Source organism: Sceloporus occidentalis, unplaced genomic scaffold, assembly GCF_023333645.1.
Source record: "Sceloporus occidentalis isolate IW3139 unplaced genomic scaffold, rSceOcc1.0.p SCAF_5, whole genome shotgun sequence".
Lineage (NCBI taxonomy): Eukaryota > Metazoa > Chordata > Lepidosauria > Squamata > Phrynosomatidae > Sceloporus > Sceloporus occidentalis.
This window is the reverse complement of record NW_028316985.1, coordinates 16,775,940-16,802,972: the sequence shown is the minus strand read 5'-3', so window position 1 is coordinate 16,802,972 and position 27,033 is coordinate 16,775,940. Positions and strand designations below refer to the sequence as shown.

The 27,033-nt window shown below is 40.2% G+C and overlaps 1 protein-coding gene across 12 annotated transcripts in view; it reads left to right on the top strand.

Moving 5' to 3' along the window:
- CALD1 (caldesmon 1) overlaps nt 1–27,033 on the top strand; it is a 236,193-nt gene that overhangs the window by 157,898 nt on the left and 51,262 nt on the right. The window contains exon 1 of one of the 12 annotated variants that reach the window (XM_089527700.1): nt 14,378–14,618. The exons of the other annotated variants lie outside the window; for them this stretch is intronic. Within the exon in view, the coding sequence (XP_089383826.1) occupies nt 14,572–14,618 (47 nt within the window). The 5' untranslated portion in view covers nt 14,378–14,571. Of the gene's footprint in view, nt 1–14,377; nt 14,619–27,033 lie in introns of those variants that run through there. 12 annotated transcript variants of the gene reach the window in all.

Sequence of the window (27,033 nt, the reverse complement as noted above, 5' to 3'; positions counted from 1 at the left end):
AAATGGATCTAGATAATCTGTTTCATCCAAGACAGCTTGGAGTTGAAGAGCAATCGCTCTCTCAATCACCTTGCTCAGAAATGGCAGTAAAGAGACTGGCCTGTAGTTCTTCATATCCAGGGGGTCAAGGGAGGGTTTTTTCAGGAGCGGTCTAACTGCTGCTTCCTTCAAACAAGATGGAACAAGATGGATACATGCCTTGGTTACATCACATTTGGACTACTGTAATGTACTCTGTGTGGGGCTGCCTTTGAAGAATGTTCAGAAACTTCAGCTGGTCCAAAGAGCTGCAGTCAGGCTGCTATCAGGGGCAGGTTATAGAGATCACACAACGCCCCTGTTGAAAGAGCTCCACTGGCTGCCAGTCTGTTTCTGGGCACAATTTGAGGTGCTGGTGATGACCTATGAAGCCCTATATTGCTCAGGTCCAGGCTGTTTGGCAAACTATATCTCCCTATAGGGTTTGGCTTAATTTTTTGCCTAAAACATCTTGACTTATGCAGTATGTTCCAGTTTGAGTATTGATTAAGGAATTGTGAATGATCCTGGATCATATTAAAATGCAAACCAAACATATTTCTACCTGTTGTGGAATCTAAAAAAGTGGAACAGATCATCCTAGACCTCTGAGAACTTACTAGTTTGGGAGAAATTGGTTGCACTTCTCAATTGGGTATGTGCCCCAAAACTGATTGTGCATCTCTTCTTCTTCTTCTTCTTCTTCTTCTTCTTCTGAAGCTGCCTTTTGGAGTACAGCTTCTAGCATCCTTCAGCCAGCCTGGCCAGTCATAATGTTACTGGGGAGTTCTAGGATCTGTATTCTAAAAAGTAACTTTTCCACTTCTGAATTTTCTTTTGTATAACCCTTTTTTAATGTCCACTTTTAAATAAAGTGTTAGAAGCTACTGTGCCAAAAACAAAACCACCCATCAACCCTCAAAGAACCTTGAGGAAGCGCTACATAGAAATTATTTCTAATTTCTTTACTAGCTTTTGGAAGAAAAAGAAAAGTATCATCTCCTGTCTTCAATTAACTCTGTTAATGATTCCCAGAGCCTTACAGTATGTGTGGTGGTATTTAATTAAATCAGAGGAGACATGATTTGAACAAGACTTTAGTTTCACTTTGAAAGTTATTAAATAAACTGATATGGTTTTGTTCCACTAAGGTTCCTGGGAGCATCCGGTTAAATTTTAATCATGTGCAGCTAGTCAAATAGTGGTCCTTCCAAAAAAACCTGAGGAAAATAACTAGATATCAAAAAAAGATGGGATGTAAGATCATATCTAGAGGCTTTAAACCTGGCACGTATTTGAACATAGAGTGCAACTTTCATCTAGCTAAAAGAAAGTAACTTTAAATTTCAACCCAGTGATGGACTTCTGGAGCCAGTTTTACTTATTAGATAAGTGCTAAGAATCCACTGACATGATGGGGCCTGAATGTGGAATGTTATGGCCAATGACTCCAGAAAGTTGTGGAATAAATATTCCATTGTTCAGTAACAATTTATTGCAGTTTCTGTCCCATCTTCTAAAGAGTTTATTGTAGCATTCCTCTTCTCATTGGCTTCCTACAATGTTCTCAGTAACTAATTTCTTAGTTGAAAAATGGGTATCCTGACAGTTAGGAAACTGCTTGAGAAAAAATAACAAGAGTGGCAAGACTTTTGCATTGTTTTCTTCCAGTGTTATATGGGTAGTTGTCTTCGTCATGCAGCAAAATCCAAACACAGACATTGCAGTGATGCCTTTGTTAGGCCAACCGAAGGCACAAAATACATAATGCGAGCTTTCTTCATTACACATGGATATTAAAAACTATTTTAGGGGAAGAAATGTGATGGAGGGTCACAGAACTAGATCTTTCCTGATATATTAAAGCTGAATTTAAGATGGCAGTGGAGTGAGGTTTGATGCAGCTAAAAGCCATACCACTTGGTGGCCACAAGGTATTTTGGATGCAAAAATAAGACAAGGCAGTTCACTTTTTTCTCCATTGTTAGAAACAAAGGCAACTCCTTTGAGATTGAGTTTGTATTTGTTCTGTATAAGCTCCAAGCCCCATTAGGAAGCATACAGTTAGTCCCTTCAGAAGTCTTGTATTGATACATGTAGAGATAAATTTAGGTACTGTAAAACATGCCAATTTTGAATTGTTTCACCTTAACTGAAGAAGAAAACCTTAGAAAGTGAGTCCCATTCTATGTGTTCCTTTACTTTAGGATTCCTCACATGTGGCTGACTTACTTTGTATTTGGATCCAGTTTTTGGATTTTGCTCCCAATATTAGAGTACCCTAAAGTGTTCTAGGGGAATGATTGTGCAGAGAAATAGACATGGGGTTGGGTTTTTTGTGTGTGCGCACAAAAACATGTTTTGCACAAAAAATATTGCTACCTGTTCAAATTATTCATTGAATAATTATTTCCTGCACAGAGAATGATGCTTCCTGTGCAAACAATGCTGTAATTGAGGATTTATTCTGTATAAAATTTGCACATGGTTGGTTTGCATAGAAAATAATCTGCACAGGAAACAGGATTTTGCTGGGCAGGAAATAATGTTTCTTTGTAGAAATATTATTTTCTACACAGAACATGCTGTTTTCTGTGTAAACCACCACATGCAAATTTTGCACAGAATAATTTCTGAATTCTGAAAAGACTTCAAAAATTGCATGTTTTATTGCAGCAAGAAAAATTTGTTAAAATTACCAGTTGTTTCTTTCAAGGCAAATGTAGTGAGGAATTATATCCCTACTGTATGTTTATGCATGCTCATCCACCCATTCACACATGACTCCTTTTTTTGCCTCAGTACTCCTAAAGCTACAATCATCCGGGGGGGGGGGGGGAGGGAGGGGGAGACATATTGTAAGAATATGTGTCTGTGGCTTCTGTATGATTGGCTTAACCTGATTTTGTACAATGAAAGGTTAACCTAACTGCTAAAGTGGTGAAGTGTCCAAGTGGCAAGATCAACAAACCTTGCGAGTTTCAAAAAGAGTTCATAATCTACTTGGAAATTCATCCCGATGGAGGAAGCGCTGAGTTTGATTTGGCAAGGCAAAATAGCCTGTTCTTCTTAGCTGTCTTAAGTTCTTCTTCAATTCAGAATGTCCTCATAGAAACAACATGTTTTCAGAAACAAAATACATTTCTCCCTTGATCCTGTAAGCTAAATCTTGGGCACCGGAATACATTTTCCTGTGTGATGTCTGTCTAGAACTGGTCTATATTTTTGCTGTGTGGGAACTTCAGAACAAAAACAGATGAATGGATCCACCCAAACAGACTGTGGTATTTGTACTGGAGCTCTCCATGTGGATCTGTTTCATATGCTCTTAGGCTGGCACAGTGAACATACATCTTGGTAGCTGAGGCCAAAACTAGATGTTGTAGCAGATGCATGGCTGCTGCCAAAAATAACACTTTTATCTCTTCTTCACTCCCTGGCAATGTCGACCTATACAAAATGCAGTACATATATAATTATCTAGCTCTCATTTTATCCTCAAACCAGCTGTGTGAGGCAGGCTGGACTGAGAAAGAGCAACTACCATAAGGTTGGCCTGTGAGGATGGTTGCTAAACCAGGATTTGAATCAGAGTTTCCACAATCTTAGTCCAACACTCCAATCCGTGTGGGTAGGTTGGTGGGGTACATATGTCCGGTGTACTGTATGCAACCCTATCTCATTTTTGCAGATCTCAGAGACCCTAGCCCCAAATTATTTTGTGGTTGGTGTAAAAAATCATGCTTCAGGAAGTGTGATTCTCCTTTAAACCAGGACACAAAGCCTCAAAGCTTCTTTTGTTAAAAAAAGTGTAAAATAAAGGTTTGCTTGAAATGGGAAGTGAACTGCTAGTTTTGGTGGGAGGAATGGTATGATGTGTAGTGGGGTCTGGGGATGTGTTTAGATCCCCCAGAGCTGCCCACTTCCACTCAGAATTTTATACTACTCTGCTGTGCATTACATCAGCACAACCTGCTCCACCAAATAGCAGCCAATGAAGAGAAGTGGGGTAGGGAAGCATACAGAAATGTGATGTCTTATCACATGTTTTACATCATAAGACATTGTGAGGATAGACTAGGAGGAAAGCCAGAGCTACTGTTTTTAAGGCAGCCATGTGTCTGCTGTAGCATCTGGTTCCTCCCAAAGGATACAGCTAGTCCAAATGTAGTGGATCAGGATTGTCATTTTATTTATTATTTGTTTACATATGAATGACAGGTTATTTTTTCCCCTTTACAGTGTATTCAACATGAATTACACTGCAATATGTATCATGAAAATTATCTAAACTAAACACAAAATCCCTTCAAATAACTATAACGATAAAACATCAGACACAAGATGGCCAGATAAAGCTCCTTTAAGTCCCACTGATTTCACTACTTGTGTTAGTGTGTTTGCCTTTCCCATTGAAAGCATTTAGACCTTAAAGTGCTTCACTTTGGCTGCATCACTCTGATAATAGACAGCAGAGTGAAAATGCTTAAAAATCCATATGTCAGAAGATTAAAAATGCCACAGCTTAATGTTATCTAGGAGGGTAAGCTTTTTTAAAAAAATAACTTGGTTAACTTTGATGTAAGACAGAATGAAATTACCAAGTTACAGCTTAAAAGGTTTGTGGGTAGGGAGTTTTACAACATGGGTCCCATGTAGAAAAGAAAAAGCCTGGTCAAGATGGCCATTAAGCAAAATAAAAGCCAAATATATCAAGCAGCAGCCATACATCACAAGAAATCTATCTGCCCTAAGATTTACAAAATCTAGGCGCTATAGGGTTTTTAAAAGCAATAACCAGCACCTTGATATGGGTCAGAATTTAATACAGATAAATTGGATGACTATAAAATTATCGAGGTGTTGTGTAGAGGTTTGAGTGTTGAACTAGGGACCAGGGTTCAAATTCCTGCTCAGACATGGAAACCCACCTTAGACACACTCTCTCAGCCTCAGAGGGAGACAAAGGCAAAGCCCTTTGAACAAATCTTGCCAAGAAAACTCCATGATAGGTTTGCTTTAAGGTTGCCATAAATAAATAAAAAATGACTTGAGGACACACAACAACAACAACAACAACAACATAAAATTATTCCCTGTGTCTTGAACTAAATAAGAAGCAGTTGCTGAATCTTCCATGCCATCTTTCAAAGTCAGATGTTTATTTGGTTAGATGATATGAGGGAATTTTAACTCAAGAAGAAAATGGGTCCCAAAGATGACACATAGGTGTGTGTGTGTGTGCGGGGGTATCGGTATAGGTAAAACGTAAAGGTTTCCCCTTTGACATGATAGTCTAGTCATAACCAACTGTAGGGGGTGGTGTTTATCTCCGTTATTAAGTTGAGGGAGCCAGCATTATCAAAGATGACTCCATACTCAAGTGGCCAGCATGAATGCACAGAATGGTATTACCTTCCCACTGAAGTGGTACCTATTTATTTACTTGCACTTTTGCATGCTTTCGAACTGTTAGGTTGGCAGAAGCTGGGACTAGTGACAGGAGCTCACTCAGTTACACGGCACTTTGGTCTCAAACTGCCCAGTCAGCATCTTAACCACTGAGACACCATGCCCCATAGATAGATAGATAGATAGATAGATAGATAGATAGATTTGTAAGTTGTTCCTTGTTTTAGTTCATCATGAAAGTTACATTACTGGGAGAAAAGTGGGACATAATTTACACGATAGGGCTCCCAATATATTTCCTTTACAAACTTCATTGATAAGCAATGAATTTAACAGGAACACTAAAGAAACCTATAGCATTCTGCAACCTTATTTAATAGTGTGCGTGTTTACGCTGATGTGATGATGGCCATGAAGGTGGTGGCAAGATAAAAATGCTGCTGCCAGTGTGGAAAAGGAAACAGCCAAGGGCAGCAGTAATAAGAGAAGGAAGATGCCAGTTCCAAGCCACTTATTTTATGAATTCCTGGGTTTGGGGGTGGGGACGGGTCTGTGGAGCCAAGTCAATTTGGGAATTCCTTGGATAACTGCCTGTGCCGAAGGACAGGCAATTGTAGAAGCAACTTCTTCCATACTGCTTTGGCTCCATCAGCCCTTTTGGAAGCCAGACTTATGAGAAATAAGAAACTTGGAACCAACAGTCTCCTTTTTTCCCTTGCTGCTACCTCTTCCTGCTTCCTTCATGAGTACAAAGAATAGAACTACTCAAGGGAGTGGTACATCATGTGAATGATGTGCCCTTACAGGAGATGAGGAACCCTAAAATAATAATAACTAGACTAGGTCCACTCTTTAAAATTATTGTATGACTAAGGTCTACTTATTCACAATCATCTGTGACTGAAATATTATGTGTTGATACAGAAGAAGTATATTTTCCTAGCACTTTCAGATATAGGTAGAATGCTGAACAGGTGGCAAAGTCTCATGATATTGTCCCCACCCACATAGATGACCACTTGCATTTTGCTAAAATGTAGAAAAGTTAAGGAAGAAACAAAGAGGTCACAAGGAGACACATTTAAAATGTGGATATAATAATATGTATAGATTCCCATTTAGAAATAGGGCCTAGTAACACCGTATAGTAACACTACGTAGTCACTATTGTCATGATTGTAAATGACCCCTACAGAGGTATCCTACATCTATGTGAGCATAGACCCCAAAGTGGGGGATAGAGTCAAGTGGCTAAACTTTGACTCCTCATAACATGTTATGGCAAATTGGACTATTAAAATCCATGTTTAGTTGAGTCTGTGAAGGATTGAAGAATCAGAACTGTACTAAATGATCAAGCACATGCACACAAAATATTAAGTCAGTCATTATAGTTGAGTCCTCTCAACAATAACAAAGGCGTATGTGTACAATCCTGTATCTTCTAATATATTGCCACAGATTTAGCTTTTAAAGTAGTGTGGTGGAAAGATGAATCTGATAGCTGCTATATGTATCTTTGCCTTATGTATTGGGCCTTACATGTATTCCTCTTTGCTTGTATATTAACTGTATTTTTAAAATTTACTTTATTTTATAATATTTTATTTATTATTTTACCATTGCTTTCAATAAAAAAAAAAAAAACCACCAACCATGAGTGCTGTTCCCTGCCTTGGTTGGTGATGGTTGTTCTTATTTTAAATAACTATTTAAAATAAATAACTATTTTTAAATAACTATTTGCATTAAATAACTATTTTTAAGGTGGAAAGGGTCTCAGCACTGGCAAGTACTTAGTTATTTCCCCCCAACTTATAGGTATTTTGTGTTTTTGTTGCTGTTAAAAAATACCTGTAAATGGAGGAAATAACAAACTCCTTGCCAGTGCTGAGCCCCTTCCCACATTAAAAATAGTTCTGGGAGCCCTGTATGTGGTTGTGATATTCCATGCACAGTCTACAATGGAATGCAGACAATTGTATGATGTTCCAGGGCTCTTGTGCTACAGTACGTGTGTATATGTATTAAGGGCCCCTCAGTGTCAAGCAACTCTACATATTCCAGACAATGTGTGAAGTCATCCTCAAATTGACTTGCAAGTGATGCTAGGGTGTTTCAGGGGGATAGACACTTCAGACTGAATGGTGTAAGAAAAACATTTATTAGATAACTAATACAAGTATTTTGTAAGATTTTGGGTATATCTTCTCTCTGCACTTTGCCTCCTCTTGGGGAAGATGAATGTTTGCTGAGTCTGTATCAGTATCTTCAGGAATGATTGAATTATTGCCTAGTAGCACCCAAGGCAAAGACAGGCCAGTTTTACTCATCCTTATAAGGAAAACCAACTCTGCATGAGTCACTGTAAAAACTTCTATTAAAGGGTCATGGTTCACAGAGTACATGCTTTTCCTGAAAAAAGTCACACATTAAGTTCCTGATGTTTCCAAGCAGGGCTGGAACTATTAAGAGGTCGCTACCCGCAGTGAACCATTGAACTGAAGAATCTCAGCCCCTGAACTAACTCCCCCACTTAGGCTGGCCAGTAGACCTCCTGCCTAGGAAAATAAATGGCTTTATGTACTAGTTGGTCCTCTTCAGCAACATCTTCCCAGACTCTTATATAAAATGGAAAAAGGGAGAAGGGAATGAAGGAATCTAGCTGCATCTTGGAAGGTGGTTTATTTTAACATGAGCTTTCAGGGATATCAACGCACTTCTTTAGATGCACAGAAGATGCAATCTGTGCACTGAAAGTGGTGGATAGATAACCATGAAAGTTCATGCTGAAGTAAACCAGTCAGTCTCAAAGGTGCTGTTGGATATCTTCATTCCCTCTTCATTCCTGTTCCATTTTATGTAGAAATAGACTAACGTGGTTATCTTTCTGAAAAATGAGCTCTGGTATATTGGTTCTTCGTTGGTACAGCTTGCTTCTTGTTTATGCTTTCCAGTTTGTTATTCAGTCCTAACTTGATTTTTGGCCCTGATCAGAGAGCATAAAAAGGTTACCTTGGTACTACAAACTTACAAAATCCGTTCCTGGTTAAAAAAAAGTAACTTTGCTAAGCTGTAGTCTTAACTATTGCCTACCTCCTGGCTCATCCCATTCTACTACTGATAGCTCAGCCCTGATAGTGTGGGAAGGACCTTTGTGAAAGCAAGCAGAGGCCTTCTAGTCAGTGAACTGAGGAACCTATGGCCTGATACACTATAAGGTGGTTTCTTCTGTTTCAACTTCACCTAAGAAAAAATAGCATAACATCAGTCAAAAGTTTAGGAAACACTCCCTTGAAGAAATCAGAAATATTTCTTTGTCCCCTTAGCAAAAATAAAAATAAAAATGGTAAGTCACTTTATCAAACAATGATTTTGAGCTTGAAAGAAATGGTAAAACATATTTCTGAAGGGAAGTGCTCATTGCCATGAAACAAAAAACTCTGTGCCTGTACAACATGAAATAGTTTCTCTGCTTGGAAATGGTTTCAGTTAAAAGATTTCAGTTACTTACAAGGGGATATTTGAGGCCTGTGAAAAATGGTAAACATGATACATGCATTGTGGCCTTTACCTAACAGCTTTATATTAATGATTTCAGAGATAGTGTGCATGCTGCAATCATGACCGCTGAATAAATATTACCAAGAAACCACTAAGGATAGGGTCTCTGTAAGCTGAGGTTGTATTTGGTGCATCTACAACCACACACATGCTGCAACGGTATATCTTCCGTGTAGGAGCACAATTATGCAAACTACATTTTTCAGTTCAGTTATATGAAGGTCTGGAAGAATAACTAACTGATCACCAACATTACAGGGAGATCATTGTTTGAAACGTTGTATACCCCCCTCCCTCGTAGCTGTGAAAACACATCAAGGAAGCACTTCAGTGGAAGCAGTTTTCCTCTATATCACTTTGATAAAATATTATGCTCCTTTGTTGCTGGATTTTGCATCAGTTTGTGTGCTGCTGACACCAAAGTCATTCCTAGGAAATGTGGTTTTCTCATCAGGTTTCAGTTTGCAGAGAGAGGGGGAGCTGAAATCACATCTTGAAACTCCTCTCTTAACATGAAGAACTGCCAGAAAGGGTATGGGATTAAAATAAGGAATACACCATTCTGAAAATCTATAGAGGAATGTTCTGAGATAAGAAGGGTCCATTATGCTCTATAGTCCTATCAAATGTTGGAAGACGGACCAGTTCTTTAAATAAAAAAAAAACAAAACGGGTACATAGCCATTAAAGTGAAACTTGAGTAGATGTTTCTTTCAGTGTTTCATCAATGTTATCTTTCCTAAGAAGCTGGCTAAGCATCATGTACCAAGAACTGCACATAAGGCTATATATACATTACCTAACTCACATGTTCTCACTGAGATTTATTTCTAGGCAAGATTTATAAGCCATTGTCTCAGTAAAATTGCCTAAAATAGCATATAAAATTTTAAATCAGTTACTAATTCCAGTCTAAGATAGCATATGCGTAAATAAAATGAGCCACATGAAATAAAAACCATGTAGTCACAAATATGGAAGGAAGCTAATAAAATGGCTTAATGGGTCTCCTTGAAATAACCATTCCATCAAACTGGTGCCATGACTGAAACGACCCTGTCTCATATTCTGGCAGATCTTAACTTCATATACTGAAGATACATGGAAAAGGCCTGTCCAGATAACTAGAGGGTATAGGAAAGTTAATATATTAAATAAATAGTGGTCCTGTCTATGGGGTTGGGGCAGAACATACAGAACTAAATATATAAAGGCTCTCATCAAAAATACTAAAACAACTGCTGCTGATCTTTGAGCTGCATGTCTTCAAATGCCTGGCTTCTGTGGCAGGGATTCTAGGAGTGAGGCACTTTGGATGGTCCCAATTAATCCTTTGTCATCCCATGTTTTCAGATACTTTTAAAATGTCCTACTTTCTTTCTCCTCCTCCCACTTTCCCCCTTTGTGCTCAGAAATTGCTAGAAACTGAGTTCAAAGTGCAAAAGTAATATGCCTTCAATTTATTCAAGAGGGAGGAGGAGAGGAGGGAGCAGAATTGTACCCTTCCCTGTAGACTTGGGCAAAAGCAAACTGCTGCTGGCTCTTGTAGTTTGTGTGTTTTTCCTCATTAATATCTCTTGCCCCCTTGGCCACATTCTGATGTTGCTTGGCTTCATGTGTCCTTGTTTTCCTCTGGGAAAAGTTGGAGAATACTGTATGTCAATAGGATCTCCATCAGTTTTTTTAAAATGTTAGTAGCAACCTTTTACGTAAGCCACGGAGGTTACTAGCCAATGGCCATGCTTGCTAGGGATTTTAAGAGCTGATACACTTCCAAGTTCTGATGAAATCTTCCCCCCACTTTTTTCTTTTTACTAGCCTGCATTTTCCTTCTGGCTGTAAAAGGATGAGAAGCCCTCCTTAATAGGCTCATTAAAAGCTTACCTTCAGCTAAGAAGATTAATAGAAGGTGGACTGAGAACTCCAGTTTCTCACCAAATATTAGATTAAATAGACCTTTGGTCTAATCTAGTCTAGATCTTAAATTCTTATATTCTTCCATTCTCTGCAGCTAGTACAGAAACCAAGCAGATTCATGGAGGGGGAATGGAGAGATCTGGCTCACCCCTGCTAGCCTGGTCCTTCTTGGGTAGTACACAAGTTGGTAAATAGCTGGTTAAAGAGAAGCAGAAGTGAGGGACAATTCAGTTTAAGAAAACTGCATGAATGGTGGTTAGATACCCCACTCTGATGAAAATGACACCTTTCCATTTCTACATTTCCTGAAAAGAGAGCAAGGAAGAGGGAGGGAGGGAGGGAGGGAGGGAAGGAAGGACGGACGGACGGATAGACAGATTTGTCTACAAGAAATTTATTTATGGCACACACCCAGTACAAGAATAAAATACATTGATGGGCAAGACAGATTTGTTGTCATTGGTTTGCTGTGTGCCTTCAGGTCATTTTTGACTTAATACAACTTTAAGGCAACCTTATCATGGGGTTTTCTTGGTAGCATTTGTTCAGAAAGCCTTTGCTTCCTTCTGCGGCTGAGAGAGTGTGACTTGCCCAAGGTCACCAGTGTGTTTCCATGGATGAGTGGGGATTCAGATCTTCGTCTCTGGAGTCACAGTCCAATGCTCAGCCACTATACTCCATTTTAAAGTCCTGTAGTACTGTAGTACAATACATGAGATCTGCCATGTAACATCTAGCTTGGCATTAAAATTAAAACTTAATAGAATTATCCTTTTGTTGCTTGAGCCTAGTAGCATCTTGGAACACAAGTTGCAAGTGTTACTTTTGTTCACTGCAATGTCCAGAATCCTCCAGCCAGGATGGCCACTAATCATGTTAGCTGGGAGATTCTGGGACCTGTAGTCCCAATAAATAATTCCCCCAGCCTTTGTCTTGGCGGTCGTTGCTCCTGCCACCTCTTTCCCTGTTTACTAAAGCTGACAAAATTTGCTGGCCCACATCATGCCAAAAACTGAAAGGACAAGTACTTGTTGAAAAACAACATTTGAATGGGATTCAATAGTGAAAGCTAGGTGAGCCCTTGAAACCTTAAAGGCATATTTCTTGCTTGTTCTGTAACAAAAGGCGTGTATGGTATTCCCTATTTTCCCAGGTAGTGAAGAGTTAATAGTATTCTTTAAACAATGAGCAGATGTTAATGTCATTATGCTGGATTGTTAACAACAAACACATTTCTTTTTGCTGCACAGTGCCAATGGTTTTTGACAGATAAGTGCTGTTTTCTGAGAAGTGGTACACAGAAAGAAACAAAAGGGGGGGGGGGGAGTCCGATATACAATAATTGTATTTATAGATGCCCCCCAGCCTCAGTGTAAAGCTGCTTATAACTGGAAGAAGACAGAATATTTTATTTATCATAAAAACAAAATATTTGAATATTTAGTTTTTAAAAACACTCTGGTGTTAACTAGTACACTACAATGATTTGTGATTTCTTGCTTCAGACATTGCATTTATGGTACTTTGTACACTTCCTGTCCATCCTATGAAAACAAGTTGGGGTTAAATTAGATGTGAAACATATGATTGTCACAAACCTGTGTACTTAAATTTCATTTTGAAATAGTGTTAAACACATGAAGCATGTCGATCAAAGCGAAGGCTTCATTTTTATGCAACTGATTGGTAGGTTTAAAAATAAATAAAACCTGTGTTACAATATTCAATGTGATAAGAGCTCATCATCCTGCTCTAGGAAGAATGAGCAGTGCACAAATCCATGCTATACCTGTATTGAACTCCTGTGTGTAACAGATGGGGTATTGACTCAGGATTGAACTCCTATATAAAATCTAAAATTGGTGCTTGTTACTGTCAGTTTTAATTGCACCTTCTATCCCTTCTATGGGAGGAGGAATAAATATGGGCTCACAAGCTGAACATGTGATCAGTAGCTAAGAAAGCCAATGCAATTCTGGGCTGTTTCAATGGGAATATAGTGACTAGATTGTGGGAAGTAATAGTGCCACTTTATTCTGCTTTGGTCAGACCTCTCCTGGAATGTTGTGTCCAGTTCTGGTCACCACAATTCAAGAAGGATGTTGACAAGATGGAGCATGTCCAGAGGAAGCCAACCAAAATGGGGAGAGGTCTGGAAACCATGCCCTATGAGGAGTGGCTCAGGGAGCTGGATATGTTTAGCCTGGAGAAGAGAAGGTTAAGGGGTGACATGATAGCCATGTTGAAATATTTGAAGGGATTTCATAATGAGGATGGAGCAAGCTTATTTTCTGCTGCTTTAGAGACTAGGATACAGAGCAATGGGTCCAAGCTACAGGAAAAGGAATTCCACCTAAACTTTAGGAAGAACCTCCTGACAGTAAGAGCTCTTTGACCGTGGAACAAGCTACCTCGAAGTGTGGTGGAGTTTCCTTCTTTGGATGCTTTTAAATAAAGGCTGGATGGCGGTTTATCAGGGGTTCTTTGATTCTGTGTTCTTGCATGGCAGGGTTTGGACTGGATGGCCCTTGTGGTCTATTCCAACTCTGTGATTCTATGATTTCTTGGCCTCTCTCTGATAGGTGACTGATGCTCTAATCTGACTAACCCAACCATCTGTTGAGTGCATGGATAAATAGCATGCTGGTATCTGTAAAGGAAGCCTTTGGTGGATACCTAGCACTTGGATGCTGTGAGGAAGGCCAGGAGCACAAACAATGGCATTTCTGCATTTGCTGGCTCACCTGGAATGTGGGTCCTGCTGCAAACAGGTTTTGGTAATGGCATTGGTATTTGTAAGCCAGCATAGTTAGTAGTTTAAGTGTTGGAATGTTGCAGGATTCTGGGATTTTTAGTTTTGTGAGATATTTAGCCTTCCCTGTCAGATAGTTCTGGTGCCCCACCAAACTACAGAACCCATAATTGCATAGCGCTAAGCCATGAAAGTTAAAGTGGTGTAAAATTACTTAAATTTTGCAGTGTGGCGGCAGCCTAAGACATTAGGACACCAGGGTTCGAATATCTGTTCTGCCATAGAAACCTACTGGGTGACCTTGGGCAAGTCACACTCTCTCAGCCTCAGAGGAAGGCAATGGCAATCCCCTTCTGAACAAATGACCTAACGGCACACAAGAAGTAAGGAAACACCTTTGCATTGAATTTCACATTCCAGCTGCTCAGTGCTCACCCAGACAACACCATAACAGAAGGAGGGAAAAAAATTCCTCAGGACAACATGAGTATCTGCTTACCCATTACATCATAATGGAACAGCTGAGAAAAACCTGTAGATTCCCCGCTCTGTGTTTGCAAAGAATGGGTCAGAGCTTTGCAGATGGGGCTCTATTAGAGAGAATACAGTAAAGGTGGTGTATGGGGGGGGGGAGTTTGAGATCATATGATCTGTAGTGCAGAGGGACTAAGTGGGTGGAGGAGGGTTCAGAATAGATAGTAGATCAGAAGGTACTATTGTGGCTGGCTGCTGCATCTTACACACCAAAGGAGTTAGTTCAGAACTGCTTACTGGCAAGTTAGCAAGCAGATACAGTCAATACCTTCCCTAGTGTCTGAAGGCAAAAGGAATATTGCATTATTGCTACCTCATTGCACACTCCACTCATTCCTCCATCGCTTCCCTTCTGGAACTGCTATATTTCAGGCATGATCAGTGGGGCATATTGCAGGACAAACATATCAGGTCTTTCCAGGTGAGTTCCTGATCTATTTTGCTAGTGGTGGGGAGTGGGTGGGTGGCTGGGATGTCTATTTGTGTGCGCATGGAAAAAGCTCCTACAAGTTGCAGAGTTTCTTTTCGAAGTTGGAAAACCTGGCACTGATGGGTAGGGGAACAAGAAAAGAGAATAGGTTGCAACATGTTGAAATACCTTGTGAATAAGTGCTTCAACTTTGTCTGATTCCCAGCTTCCTTAGTCAGATCCTGGTTTTCTGTGGAAATGGTCACAACTCTGCATGAATGCAAAGACATTTTGCTTTGGTCCCATTGGCAGGTTTCTTGGCTACCTACTTGCTATAATTCAGAGGTCACTTTCCTTGGTGAGAAACTGTTGCTTGATCTCCAGGTAAATACTGGACATTGTGAACACGACTAATGCAAAGGGTTTGAGAAAGAGGACAGAAGTTACTGATTGTGTGATACCGTTGGAGGGATTTTATCACTTCTGACTTTTTGCCAAGCTGGCGTCCTATTAAAATTCTTAGGGCAGGAACTAGATCTCTACCTTTTCTCTTTAAAGCGATCTTACAAATTGAGAAATAGGGAAATGTTTTGGATGAAACTAAGGGCACATCCAGACTGATTAAAAATACCAGAAAGTATCAGCTTTTGTTCTTCTTTTTCCTGCTTTTATTTTGGAGATCCAGATCCATTTTGTTTATCCCAGGATATTTTTGTAAGCCCCTGGTATAATTGACACCTTTTTTTATACCAGCTTCCTGGGTCTTTTTATTTTAATCCAGTATAAAATCAGAAAGAACAGGAACAAAATCTGGGACTTGTCAATAAGATTTGGAATAAGATTGCTTTCTTTAAAATGTCTTGTGTGAAACTTATCTCATGGCAGAGAACAGGGACTAAGCCTTAAACATTTACCTGTAATCCCTCCCCTCAAATGATTCAAATGCATCAGGGTTTAAAAGCTCAAACTCTGGATTTTATAGCATGGTTTGTGTGCTGAGAATCTGTTGAGGTGACAAAGATATGTGGAGGCCAAACATTTTTATAAAATAAAAGAAATGATAAATTGAATAAAGAGCAATAGCTATTACGCTAATTAAGAGGAGTAAAATGATATTTCAGTAGCCACTGGTGCTCATATTTTTACTTGCTAAAGTCAACCCTGTTTGGTTTTACCATATAATTCCCTGGGTCCTCAGGCTGTCACACCTGCCAGAAGCCATACCTTTTGAAAGTATGACTAGGCGAGTAGGTACGGAAACATTCTTCTTGCAAAGGAAAGAAAACACACAAGCAAATAATAACCATGTTAAAGATGGATATTCCACCACAATGCATATCAGCTTTCCAAGTTACCTGGCCTTTTGATTCAGAGAAGGAATTTAACTGAGGAAAGCTTGCAACAGTTATAAGGAGACCCTTAACTCCCAGCTTTCCTAGCAGACTTAATGAATCCAACTAAATTCCTAGATTTGGAGACTTAGATTCCCCCACCCCTAAGAACTAAAGCAGTTTATATGCTAATTGAGATCATGTCAGCAACAGGTCAAATTTGTATTATACTGCACAATGTGGCAGGTTGATATTCAACAGATCTGTATATGACGTTTCTCTATGTGTACCAAGCCCCAAAGGGCCATCATGACATCATCTTTCAGCAGCTCTGAAAATGCCCATAAATGTGCCTTCCCACTCTAACATGACTCCACCACTTCCTAGCTCCAAAGACTGGAAGTGGCCAAAGGAAGGAAAGGTGGGGAGGCAGTCACAGAGGTTTATCTTGACTTGGGAATCTGGAACAGAAAGGCTCAGTTTTTAGTATATAACAAAATAGGACTGGCAGCAAAATGTTGTAACATGGAGTGTACCTGTTTCAGGTGCCAGCCAGCCATACCTACTTCCAGGATGCTCCATTCCATATCCCTTATATCTTTTTAATATCAACTTGCCATATTGTGCCTTTCTTTTCCTTGGCAACAAGTGGTCTCCATTCCATAGCTACGGCTCCTGCTCACTGGGCAGTACTTGCCCCCTTCTTTTAGGGCATGTATGATAATGTGTGTCTCCATACCTTTCCATTCCCCACAAACTAATAACTGTGTGTGTCATGTATTTTGATGACATAGAAATTGGCACTACATGAATGAGTGTGACATTAATATATAGGGTAATATAGCACTTTCTGTGCTTATATAGCTATGGTGGCTGGCTAAGCATGCTGCACACTGGTGTTGAACTAGGACTGGAATGATTCAAGTTCAAATCCCCATTTAGCTGTGATGCTTACTGGATGACTTGGGGCTACTCAGTATTTCTCAGCCCAACCTTCCTCACACTGTTGGATAAATAAGAGGTAGCAGAGAACCTTGTCCACTATCTTCAGTTGGAGGAAAGCTATGATAAAATGTAAATTAAAGGAACAAACAAGCAAAAAAAAAAAAAAAGAAAGAAAGAAAGAAAAAGATTACCTTATGTTCATAAGACCCCACAGGTTCAGAGGTAGTTTGCCAGTGAGTTTACTAGCTGTTGCATAACAATAATGGAAGAGGACTTAGTGCTGTAATGCAGGGTGTCTCTGGTTGGATGCTGTGGGAAAGAATATGATGGACAAGACAGATCTTTGATTCTGACCAGGTAGGGCTTTTCTGATATTCTCAGCCTTGAGATATGTACTGTGACTTCCTTGTCAACTGCTCACTCATTTAAGCCACATTTACCTATATTATATGAGTCAATGGGTCTAGTGGTTTAAGTATTGGACTAGGACACTAGGAGACCATGGCTTGAATCTCCACTTGGTCATGGAAACCCACTGGTGACCTTGGGCAAGGCATACTCTCTCAGCCTCAGAGGAAAGCAATGGCAAACCCCTCTGAACAAACCTTGCCAAGAAAACCCTATGGTAGGCTCGCTCTATGTTCACCATAAATAGATATGATTTGAAGGCACACAATAACAAACCTTTGCTATTAATGTCCTGTATTATAATTTAATTTCACTTATATCCATCAAAAATAAAAGCAGCTCTTTTTCCAGCACAGCTTTTGGTGGCAGTGGGTGGTCTGTGCATAGCATGAAAAATATGCACTGTATTCCTGTTTCCCCTTTCTTTCATAGGGCTGCCTGGGTGTCATATGATCACATTCTGTCACTCTTCTTGTTGATAGCTGCCCTTGAGTCAATCTGGACACAGAGCAACCATGTGAATGAAACACCTCCAAGACCCCCTGTGCTCTACTTTTCTGTTCAGGTCTTGCAGGCTCAGGCCCGTGGTCTCCCTAATTGAGTTTAGCCATCTGGCTTGCAGTCTTCTGCTCTTGCTCTTGCCTTCCACTTTTCTTGGCATCATTGCTTTTTCTAATGAGCTTTTCCTTCTCATGGTACCACAACCTCAATTTAGTCATCCTGGCTCCCAGGGAGAGTTCAGGCTTGATCTGTTTTAGGATCCATTTATTTGTCTTTTTATCTGTCCATGGCACCCTAAGCACTCTTCTCCAGCACCACATCTCAAATGAGTTAATTTTCTTCCTATCTGCTTTCTTTACTGCCCAGCTCTCACATCAGTTCATGAAGAGGAGGAATATTATGGTATGGATGATCCAAACTTTAGTAGTCAGTGTTACGTCTCTGCACTTTAGGAACTTGTCTAGTTCCTAGTCTTCTTCTGATTTTTTGGCTTCAGTGACCACTCTGATCAATGTCTGATCTAAGTTATGGGAATCCTTTGACTACAGTTGGCCCTCCGTTTTCGTGGAGGATCTGTTCCGGACCCACCTACCCCATGTAAATGGAGGCTCGCACATATTCAAGCCTCATCGATTTGAATGGGTTGCGATCGTGGGTGCGTGCGCCAGGGCATGCACCATTGGAGACAGCGGAGGTCCCCCCTCCACATGTAATCAAGGGCACGGATTGAAGATCCACGAGTTAGGAGGGGCGAATGTATTTCTAACTTTTTTTTATTATCAAGGATGAATTCATGTGGTTCTTCCATGGTCATTATTTTTATTTTTTTAATATTAAGCATTAAGCCTAACTTAGCATTTTCTTTGATATTTTTTTTTAAGTAATTGTTCCAGGCCTTTGTTGTTTTCTGCAAGTAGTATGGTGTCATCTACATATCTTACCATTGTTAATGTTTCTTCCTCTGACCTTCCTTCCTCCTGCCTCTGAGTCTAAGCCAGCTCAGGATAAGATATTTTCTGCACATGTGTTGAACAAACATTATTATTATTATTATTATTATTATTAACCTTTATTTATAAAGCACTGTAAATTTACACAGCGCTGTACATACAATCAGGGTGACAGAATGCATTTTGTCCCCTTTACAAATTGGGAGCCATTCTGTTTTGCCATGTTCAGTTCTGATTGCAGCCTGATTGAGTATAGGTTATGTATCAAGACAGTCAGGTAGTGGCAAAGCTATTCCTCTAAGACCAAGCCATAGCTTTTCATTATCTATGCAATTCACTGTATTTGATAAAGCACATGATGACTTTCTTCTGGAATTCCCTCATACACATATGTTTGCAATGTGGTCCCTTGTGCCTCTTCCTTTCTTGAAGCCTGCTTGCATCTCTGGGATCTCTTGAGCCATATATGATAGGAGTCTAGGCTGCAGACCTTTGTGAATTATTTTGCTTGCGTGAGAAATTAGTGCAACTGTTCTGTAAGTACTGCAGTCTTTTGCATCTCCTTTTTTGAGGATAAGAATGTATATTGATCACTTCCAATCTGTGGGCCACTGTTTTGTTTTCCATATTTGTTAGCATATAGTTAGAACTGAACTTGATTCTGTAGAAACTAGCAGTTCTATTGGCATGTCATCTGTTCCTGGTAATTTGTTCTTCCCTATTGCTTTGAGTGCCACTATCACTACACTTTCCTACATTACAACAAAATAATTCCCGAAGATAGATTGCTAAGTTCTCCAACTTAGACCTAGAGAAGTACTCAACTGATAGATCCGAAACATGGACATATAGGAACATAAAATGCAATAAACATTTAAAACCTAACCCGACTGTTTCTCTCTGGCATTTTTCTTTTTCTTTTGGGTGTCAAGTGGCTTTCCTGTATGTTGGTTTTTGCAGCTTATGAATTTCTGTATAGATTGGGACAACTGCTATAGTTCCAAAGATTGTTTGGATAAATTTTTAGAACAAGCTTGCATAATTGATTATAGGGCTATTGGAAAGGTAGATGGGCCCTTTCCTATAGATTTGTATAAGAGAAAGGTTAAAAACTTAATTTCATGCATCCATGCTTCTGGAGTACTGTAGAAGTCAATAGCTACTAAGTGGACTGAGGAGCCTCAAAGAAGAAACCATGTTTAAAGAGAAATGTGCTTTCAGTCAAAGATGGTATGTCATATTGAAGATATATTCCCTTGATCCGATCATTTTATTCACTGACAAATCTATGGATTAAAATAAACTACAGAACTCTATAGTGAAAAAAATCTGGAAGAAGTAACAAGGGAAATGATTCTGCTCTTGATTCTGTGTTTGCAAATTTTAGATAAAGAGTGATCCATTTTCAAAAGTGACCATAATGTATGAGAGAATTAGTTTCAATTGTCCTGTCAATAATAAGTGTGCAAGAATTTACATTTTGGGACATCTTATTGGATACATATAGTGACAATGAATCTTCATGTTCATGCATTTCTATATCTTTTTTCAACCTTCATGAAAAAAAACCTTGAAGGAAATGGATAAGTTGTAGCTACAGAAGGAGGCTAGACACTGATCTATGCTCCCTGTTAGTAAGGTTATCGAACAGTTTTGTTAAACAATGTGTCTTTTAGGGCTTCAGTAAAATTGTATTTTTGTACTATACTTTGTATCAAGTTATAGTATAGATCTGGCTGGGTTTATTCTAATTTTTTGCACTAGTAAGATTAAATCATTTTTTAAAATGGCAGTCATTCCAAATATGTGGATTCAGAAGAACCTTATTGTTTTACATCAAGATTAGTTCCTCTGGCAAGACCCATTGCACCTTGGACTGTGGTATTTTCAGAGCTTGGAAAAATTACTTTTTTTAATTACAACACCCCAAATCACCTCAGGGGTTTAAAAAAGAATCAAGAGATCCTAGAAGTAGTAGTCCAAAAAAAGTAACATTTCCAAGCTCTGTGTCCTCCACCAGTTCAGTGTCTGGAAGGCTGAACTTTGGCCACTTCTTATTTATTGAAAACTGTCCAGAAAAAATCCTACATGTGCCTCAGGGCAGTTTTTATTACATTCCATGTAAGACATAATTTACCACTTAGAGGATTTTGGAGGATCATGAGGAACGGCTCATCCATCTAGCATTCAGACAAGAGGCTGGTTTTCTTACAAAATTCAGGTGCAAAACACACAGCAGAAATAATCCAGTTTGAGATTGCTTTAACTGCTCTGGATCAGTGCTGGGAATCCTGGGAATAGTAGTTTATTGTGGCACCAGAGCTCTCTGACAGAAGGCTAAATGTCTCACATAACTACAGTTTCCAGAATTCTCTAGCATTGAGCCAGGGCAGTTAAAACAATCTTGAATTGGATTATTTTTGCACTGCGTTTTGGACCTCAGTTACTTGAAAGAAGTTATTCCCAAATATTCAAAGAATTGGCCAAAAAGAAGACTCGACCAAAACTGAGAAGATGTGCTCAAAGCTGAACAGCCAAAGGCCAATGACAGATTGTTGTGTGTAATGGTGTTGCAAACTGTATGCAGAGGAATAATTCAAAAATATTGGCGCTTGATAGAGTGTTCCCTGGGCATACACAGTAGACCTTGCATTTTGTTTGGATTGAAAAACTATGAACGTGAAGGGTAGGTTGATAGATAGTAATATCATTTGTAGATTTGGTCCATCCTCATAAAGCACAGGTGTGATCACTTGTCGTTCATAGAAATACAGTGGCCCCGTGGTATCTGTTGGGGTTTGTGGATACCAACATCCATGGCTGCTCAAGCCCTATAATATATAATAGTGTAGTAAAATAGTATTCCTTATACAAAATATCAAAATCATGGTTTGCAGAATCCATGGATATGGAGGGCTGACTGTATCCTTGTTGTTGTTGTGTGCCTTCAAGTCATTTTTGACTTATGGTGACCCTAACATAGGGTTTTCCTGGCAAGATTTGTTCAGAGGAGGTTTGCCATTGCCTTCCCCTGAGGCTGAGAATGTGCAACTTGCCCAAGGCCATCCAGTGGGTTTTATGGCCAAGCTGCGAGTTGAACCCTGGTCACCAGAGTTGTAGTCCAACACTCAAACCACTACTTCACACTGACTCCTGACTGGATCCTTAGAGCACATTCAAAACAAGAACTGGGGCTGAAATTATAGTGCTGCACCACTAGACAATTCTAAGCAAGTCATCAAAAAAGACCTCTCTTTAAAAAACAAACTATTTTTGCTAAGAATAGAAACCTAATTCCTAAAATTTTTTTTTTTAAAAATTGTGGATATGTGCTTTACTTTATTTTTTATTTCTGATGTGCCTATGTTAGTGAAATAAATTTTATAACGAGAGCCTGATAACCTAATAAGGACAAATGAAAATACTCAGCATTTAGTGGTGAGGTGAAAGAAATGAGGAAGTAGATAATTCAGCCCTGCCCTCCCCATTTGAGAAGCCTACGGTGTGGCTTGGCATGCTCCGGAGTGGCTTGGCTAGCTAGTGATGGGACAGTTTGTTCTGCTGTTGAAATCTCTTGCAGAGCAGATGATCACAACAATCTAGCCATATTTCCTTTCCTCCTCCCTCCTCTTTTTTTTTTTTTGGGTGGCTGCTTCTTGAGTCACACTCTGGATGTGGCGAGGAAAGATGAAATACCTAAGAAGGATAATATCTGCAATTGCTTTAGAAGAAGCCCTGCATGTAGTCACATAGATGGGTATTTTTCAGCTCAGTATATCATATGATCGTAACACTGGGCTCCCATTTTTGCCCTTCCCCTCCTCTCCCATAACTGTACATTGCAGTCACTATCCCACTATAACTTCATTAGTTGATACTACTCTTTTTATCGTGTATTTTGAACATTACCAAATTGCCTGGAGCTATTTTCGAGGTGGCACAGAGAGCTCAGGAGGGAAAGAAACTCCTGTTGCAACTGCCAGTGAAACATTGGACTGAGCCCAACACAACAAATAAAGTAAAACATAATTAAAAACAAAATATTTTTTTTAAAAAATAGAGAGCACTGAGCCAATTTTAAAAAAACAAAACAAAACCCCAAAACACCCTGTCTTTGCCTGCAGGCAGAAGGATAAAGAGAGAGGGGTCCGACCTCAAAGTTATTCATACTGCACAATTATAGCAGCTTGATGTCACTTTAAGGCCATGGCTTCATCCTTTGGATTCCTGTGCTTTCTAGTCGGATGACATGCTTAGAATTCTCTAGTGGTCAAGCACCATAGTTTTCTGGTAGATAATTCTAAGCCCCTCATGGAACTGCAAATGCCAGGATTCTATAAGATAGAGCCATGGCACTTGAAAAGGTATGAAACTGTTTTAATTGGGCAGTGTGGATACATCCACAGCCTTTCTTTGCAAGATGTCCAGAGTCTGTGAGTGGTCACTGAGATGTTGGAGGGATGAAACGCATAGACAAGTGAATAAGCTTCCACCACTGCATCTAGTTTGGCTCATAGATCATACATTTGAAAGTGGCTGGACTAGCTGGATTTTGCTCAATCAGTATACAAACTGTGTGGTAAATCCCAGAAGTTAAGATAATTTCACAGTTATCACAATGGGAAAATTACAGATAAAAATAACATTCTTGGCCTAAATCCAGTTGTAAGTTCCAACCCATTCGTAGGCCTGTTGAACTAACTACTCAGTGAAAGTCTGTATTTGTGTGAATCCTCTTGATTTGATGGGTCTTTTGTGTTTTGGCTGGTGGTAGGCAAAGTGTGGACCTCCAGACGTCGTTGTACTGCTATTCCTATCAGTGCTTGCCAGCATAGCTGATCATGAGGAATTCTAGAAGTTGCAGTCCAATATCATTTGAAGGACCACACTTTGACCACCCCTGATTTGGGCCCTTGTAATTTTTAAAATCTCAACAGAGATTAATATATAAACCAACTAATAGTTGTGATGAATCAACGTGAAAGAAGAATTCAGGCTGGGATAGATATAATTACACATAACATTAATTTTAAAAGACCCATGTAATGTTATCTTTATTCCATTACATAAAACTTTTCTTTCTGTGTTTTGAATGGATCCATTCTGAATTTCCTGTGTGTGAGTGTATGTGTATGTGTGTACTTGTGTGTATGTGTGTGTGTGCCTAGTTTACATGTCCTATGACTCTTGCATTTTGCAGATGAAAACCAGGACACATGTGACCGAGCAACATTACAGTTACTGATGACAAAAATTATTGAGTAAGAACACACAAACCAGGAGAGCATGCAGCAGGTTGCTTTTGGCTGAGCCTACTGGGAATGGAAAGATTCTGCCTTCTCCTCTCCTCTCCCCTTGCTGAGTTAACTGACTGCTTTTGCACCTTCAATTTACTTCCAGCAACTGAAGTAAGCTTTGGATAAAGGAAGAAAGTGGGGTGAGGAGAGAGAAACTGGGACATTTTAAGAGCAGCTGGAAAAAGTGGGACTATAGAGGGTTAAAGGAAGCTCCTGCCTTTCAGTGACCCCATTATCTGACAGCTTACTCTTTTTATGCTTGCAAGTTAAGGAAAAGGTATGTTATTCAAATAAAGGGTCTGCTCTTTCCCTTACATTCTTCTTGCCTGTGGAGGCTTGCTTGGCGTTGACAGTTCTCTTGCACACTGCTTGCAAAGTGAGCTGAGAGAGGAGGAAAAGCACCAAGCAGACCGAGAGATTTTGCAAGCAGTGTGTGTGCAGGCAGTCCCAAACAAGCCACTGTCATTCCCTCATGTTCCCTGTATGGGTTCTGGTTTCTAACATCACCGGAGCCCCTAAACTGTCAGATAAATAGGGGCTTCCTTTAATCAGGACTATCCCTGTCAAATGAGGACAGCTGGAGTTTTGGAAGTGAACCTATTCTTCTATCCCAGCAGAATTTTACAGAACATAAAAGAATCCCTATATTTTGTTTTCTTCACATTATTTCTCACCAGGCTCGCCTCTATACATCCTGTAATAAACCTTCAGGGCCCCCTTCTTTGGATGAATAAAAGTAGAATTTCGAGGAGACAATCTGTGTTCCCAAAGGCTGGGAGTACAATCAGGCTGGCCCTTTTTTCTCTTTGCTTTTTCAGTAGGCCAGGTGCTCTGCTTTCAAAGTTTGCAGTCCCTCTTCCCTGTCCTTCTGCTGATCCCGATCCTTTTCTCTCTAGACTGAACTTCCTCTGACCACCTCCCTTCCCCTCATTGCTTCCTCCTGGAAGAGAGCTGGAATGTAAGGGAAAGTTTCCAGATGGATGTCATGGAGGAAAGGGAACAAAATGCAAAACAGTATAAAGTGGTGGAAAATAACACAAACATATTCTGCTTATTTTTGGTATGTTTTGAAAAGTGCCCATCAGTAGCACAGGAAGAAGGAGGAGAGTGTCTAATTGCTGCATGCTCTTAGGAAGGCCAAGCGTGCTTACTGCCAAGTGGAACAAAACAGACAGTGAGGAATCTTCCTTTCCCCTGGTAGCGCTTGTGGTAAAGAGAAGATAACACAAGCCTTCAGTGCTTGCTACTAAGAGAAAACATGTCCAGGGGTAGCAGTGTTGACCATATAGCAAAGTACAATAACATCCCAAATCCATTAAACAGTGATACCTTCAGGCCAACCAAAATGCACAGTATACCTGTTGCAAGCTTTTGAAGCTCCACTGGCCTCTTCATCAGGCAAAGGTGTTAAAAATCATATAGGAGACATCTTTGTCAAGATGTTGTGGTTGTTGTCCTCTGTTCAGATGGTATGCAAGGGTACCATGCAGGAAGGCAGGTCCCTACTCTTTCTGTCCATGCGGCTACTGAGAGATTCTTAAAATCTAGGAAATAAACTTTAAATTCCATTAGCAAGACAAAAAGCTACTGCCTTTGGGATCCAGTTTGTCTTAACTCCTTTGGGGGTAAACAAATTGGGTATTTTTTGCCAAAGTGTGGTGTGAGGTGAGGTGAAACCCTCCATGGCTTTTTAAGGGGCTGATGTGGTCCCCTAGCCTTTCACAGTTGCACACCCCTGACCTAGCTAAAAGTGGGTGCCTTGAATGGCATCCAGCATTAAGCTAGCCGTTCTTCTTCAATTTACCTTTGGTACCATATTTTTGCATTTTTGCAGTCCTTCTTCATTTCATGTTAACTGGAGGCAAAGATGGACTCAGGAAATCTTTCTTTAGAGAATCCCTTGGGCAATAAATTTCAAGTCAGATTTTGCTAGATTGGTAAACCTCGAGTCATCTACAAGCTCTGCGTTCTGCATTTTTCCTGTTGACTATTTGAAAAACTGCTTTTAGAGAGAAAAATGCATACTATACCTTAAAACAAAGTTACAAGTGTGCTAGTTTATCTCTACCATAGTAAACCATATTCCCCTCCCCTGAATCTAAGGTTTGGAAAGGTGTGTCTTTCAGGGTGGGGCTCCTGAAATAATTGTGTTGTGAACACAGGCTACAGAACTTTGGCTTTTGCATGGCTCACTGTAGCCAAATTGCCTGTAGGCCTTTAGCCATGAAAGTATCATTTATGCTGTGTGTTCAGGCCTGAAGCCTCATATGTATAATTACAGTACCGCTTCATAGCACCAGAAATGTTAAATATTTTGGCAGCAAAGGTCTCTGTGCAAGAAGTTTACTCTAGGTCAGAACCAGGCACAAAGGGTGCCTGGAATGAAAACTTCATTTTGATTTTACTCTTTCCAGCTCTTTCCATCTTTCTTTTACCTCCTCTTTCACCATGGACCAGGTTATGCCCTATCTTTGCTGCTCATTACCTTTCCAGTATCCATCTCTTGTATGCTGCCATCCTCAACAGATTTAGCTTTCCCTGACCATGTGCTGAACCACAAATGGAGAATCATAGGTGGGTTACAGACCACCCATTTGGGGCGGGCTGTACCCGCCCCTTTCCCTGGTGTATCGGGGCCTCAGCTGGCAGAATGGCAGCCGCTGAGGCCCCGATCCGCCGCTTTTCAGGCTGCGGGGAAGAGGCAAAAAGCTGCTTCCCAGCAGCCTGAAAAGGGGTGTCCTTGGGGCTTCAAGCCCGAAGGACACCCCGCGGCGGCGGGGAGGAGGAGGAGGAGGAGGAGGAGGAGGAGAAAGGGGCCTCTTGGCCCCTTTCTCCCTTGCTTCGCTGGGCGCAGCCGTCTGAAGGCTGCACCCAGCGACGCAAAGTGGCGCCGCAAACCAGGAAGGAGCTCCGAAACGGAGCTCCTTCCTGGTCCGCGCAAAGGGCGCACTAAGTGCCCTGGCGCGGACCGACGTCACATCCGTGCCGCCCCGTA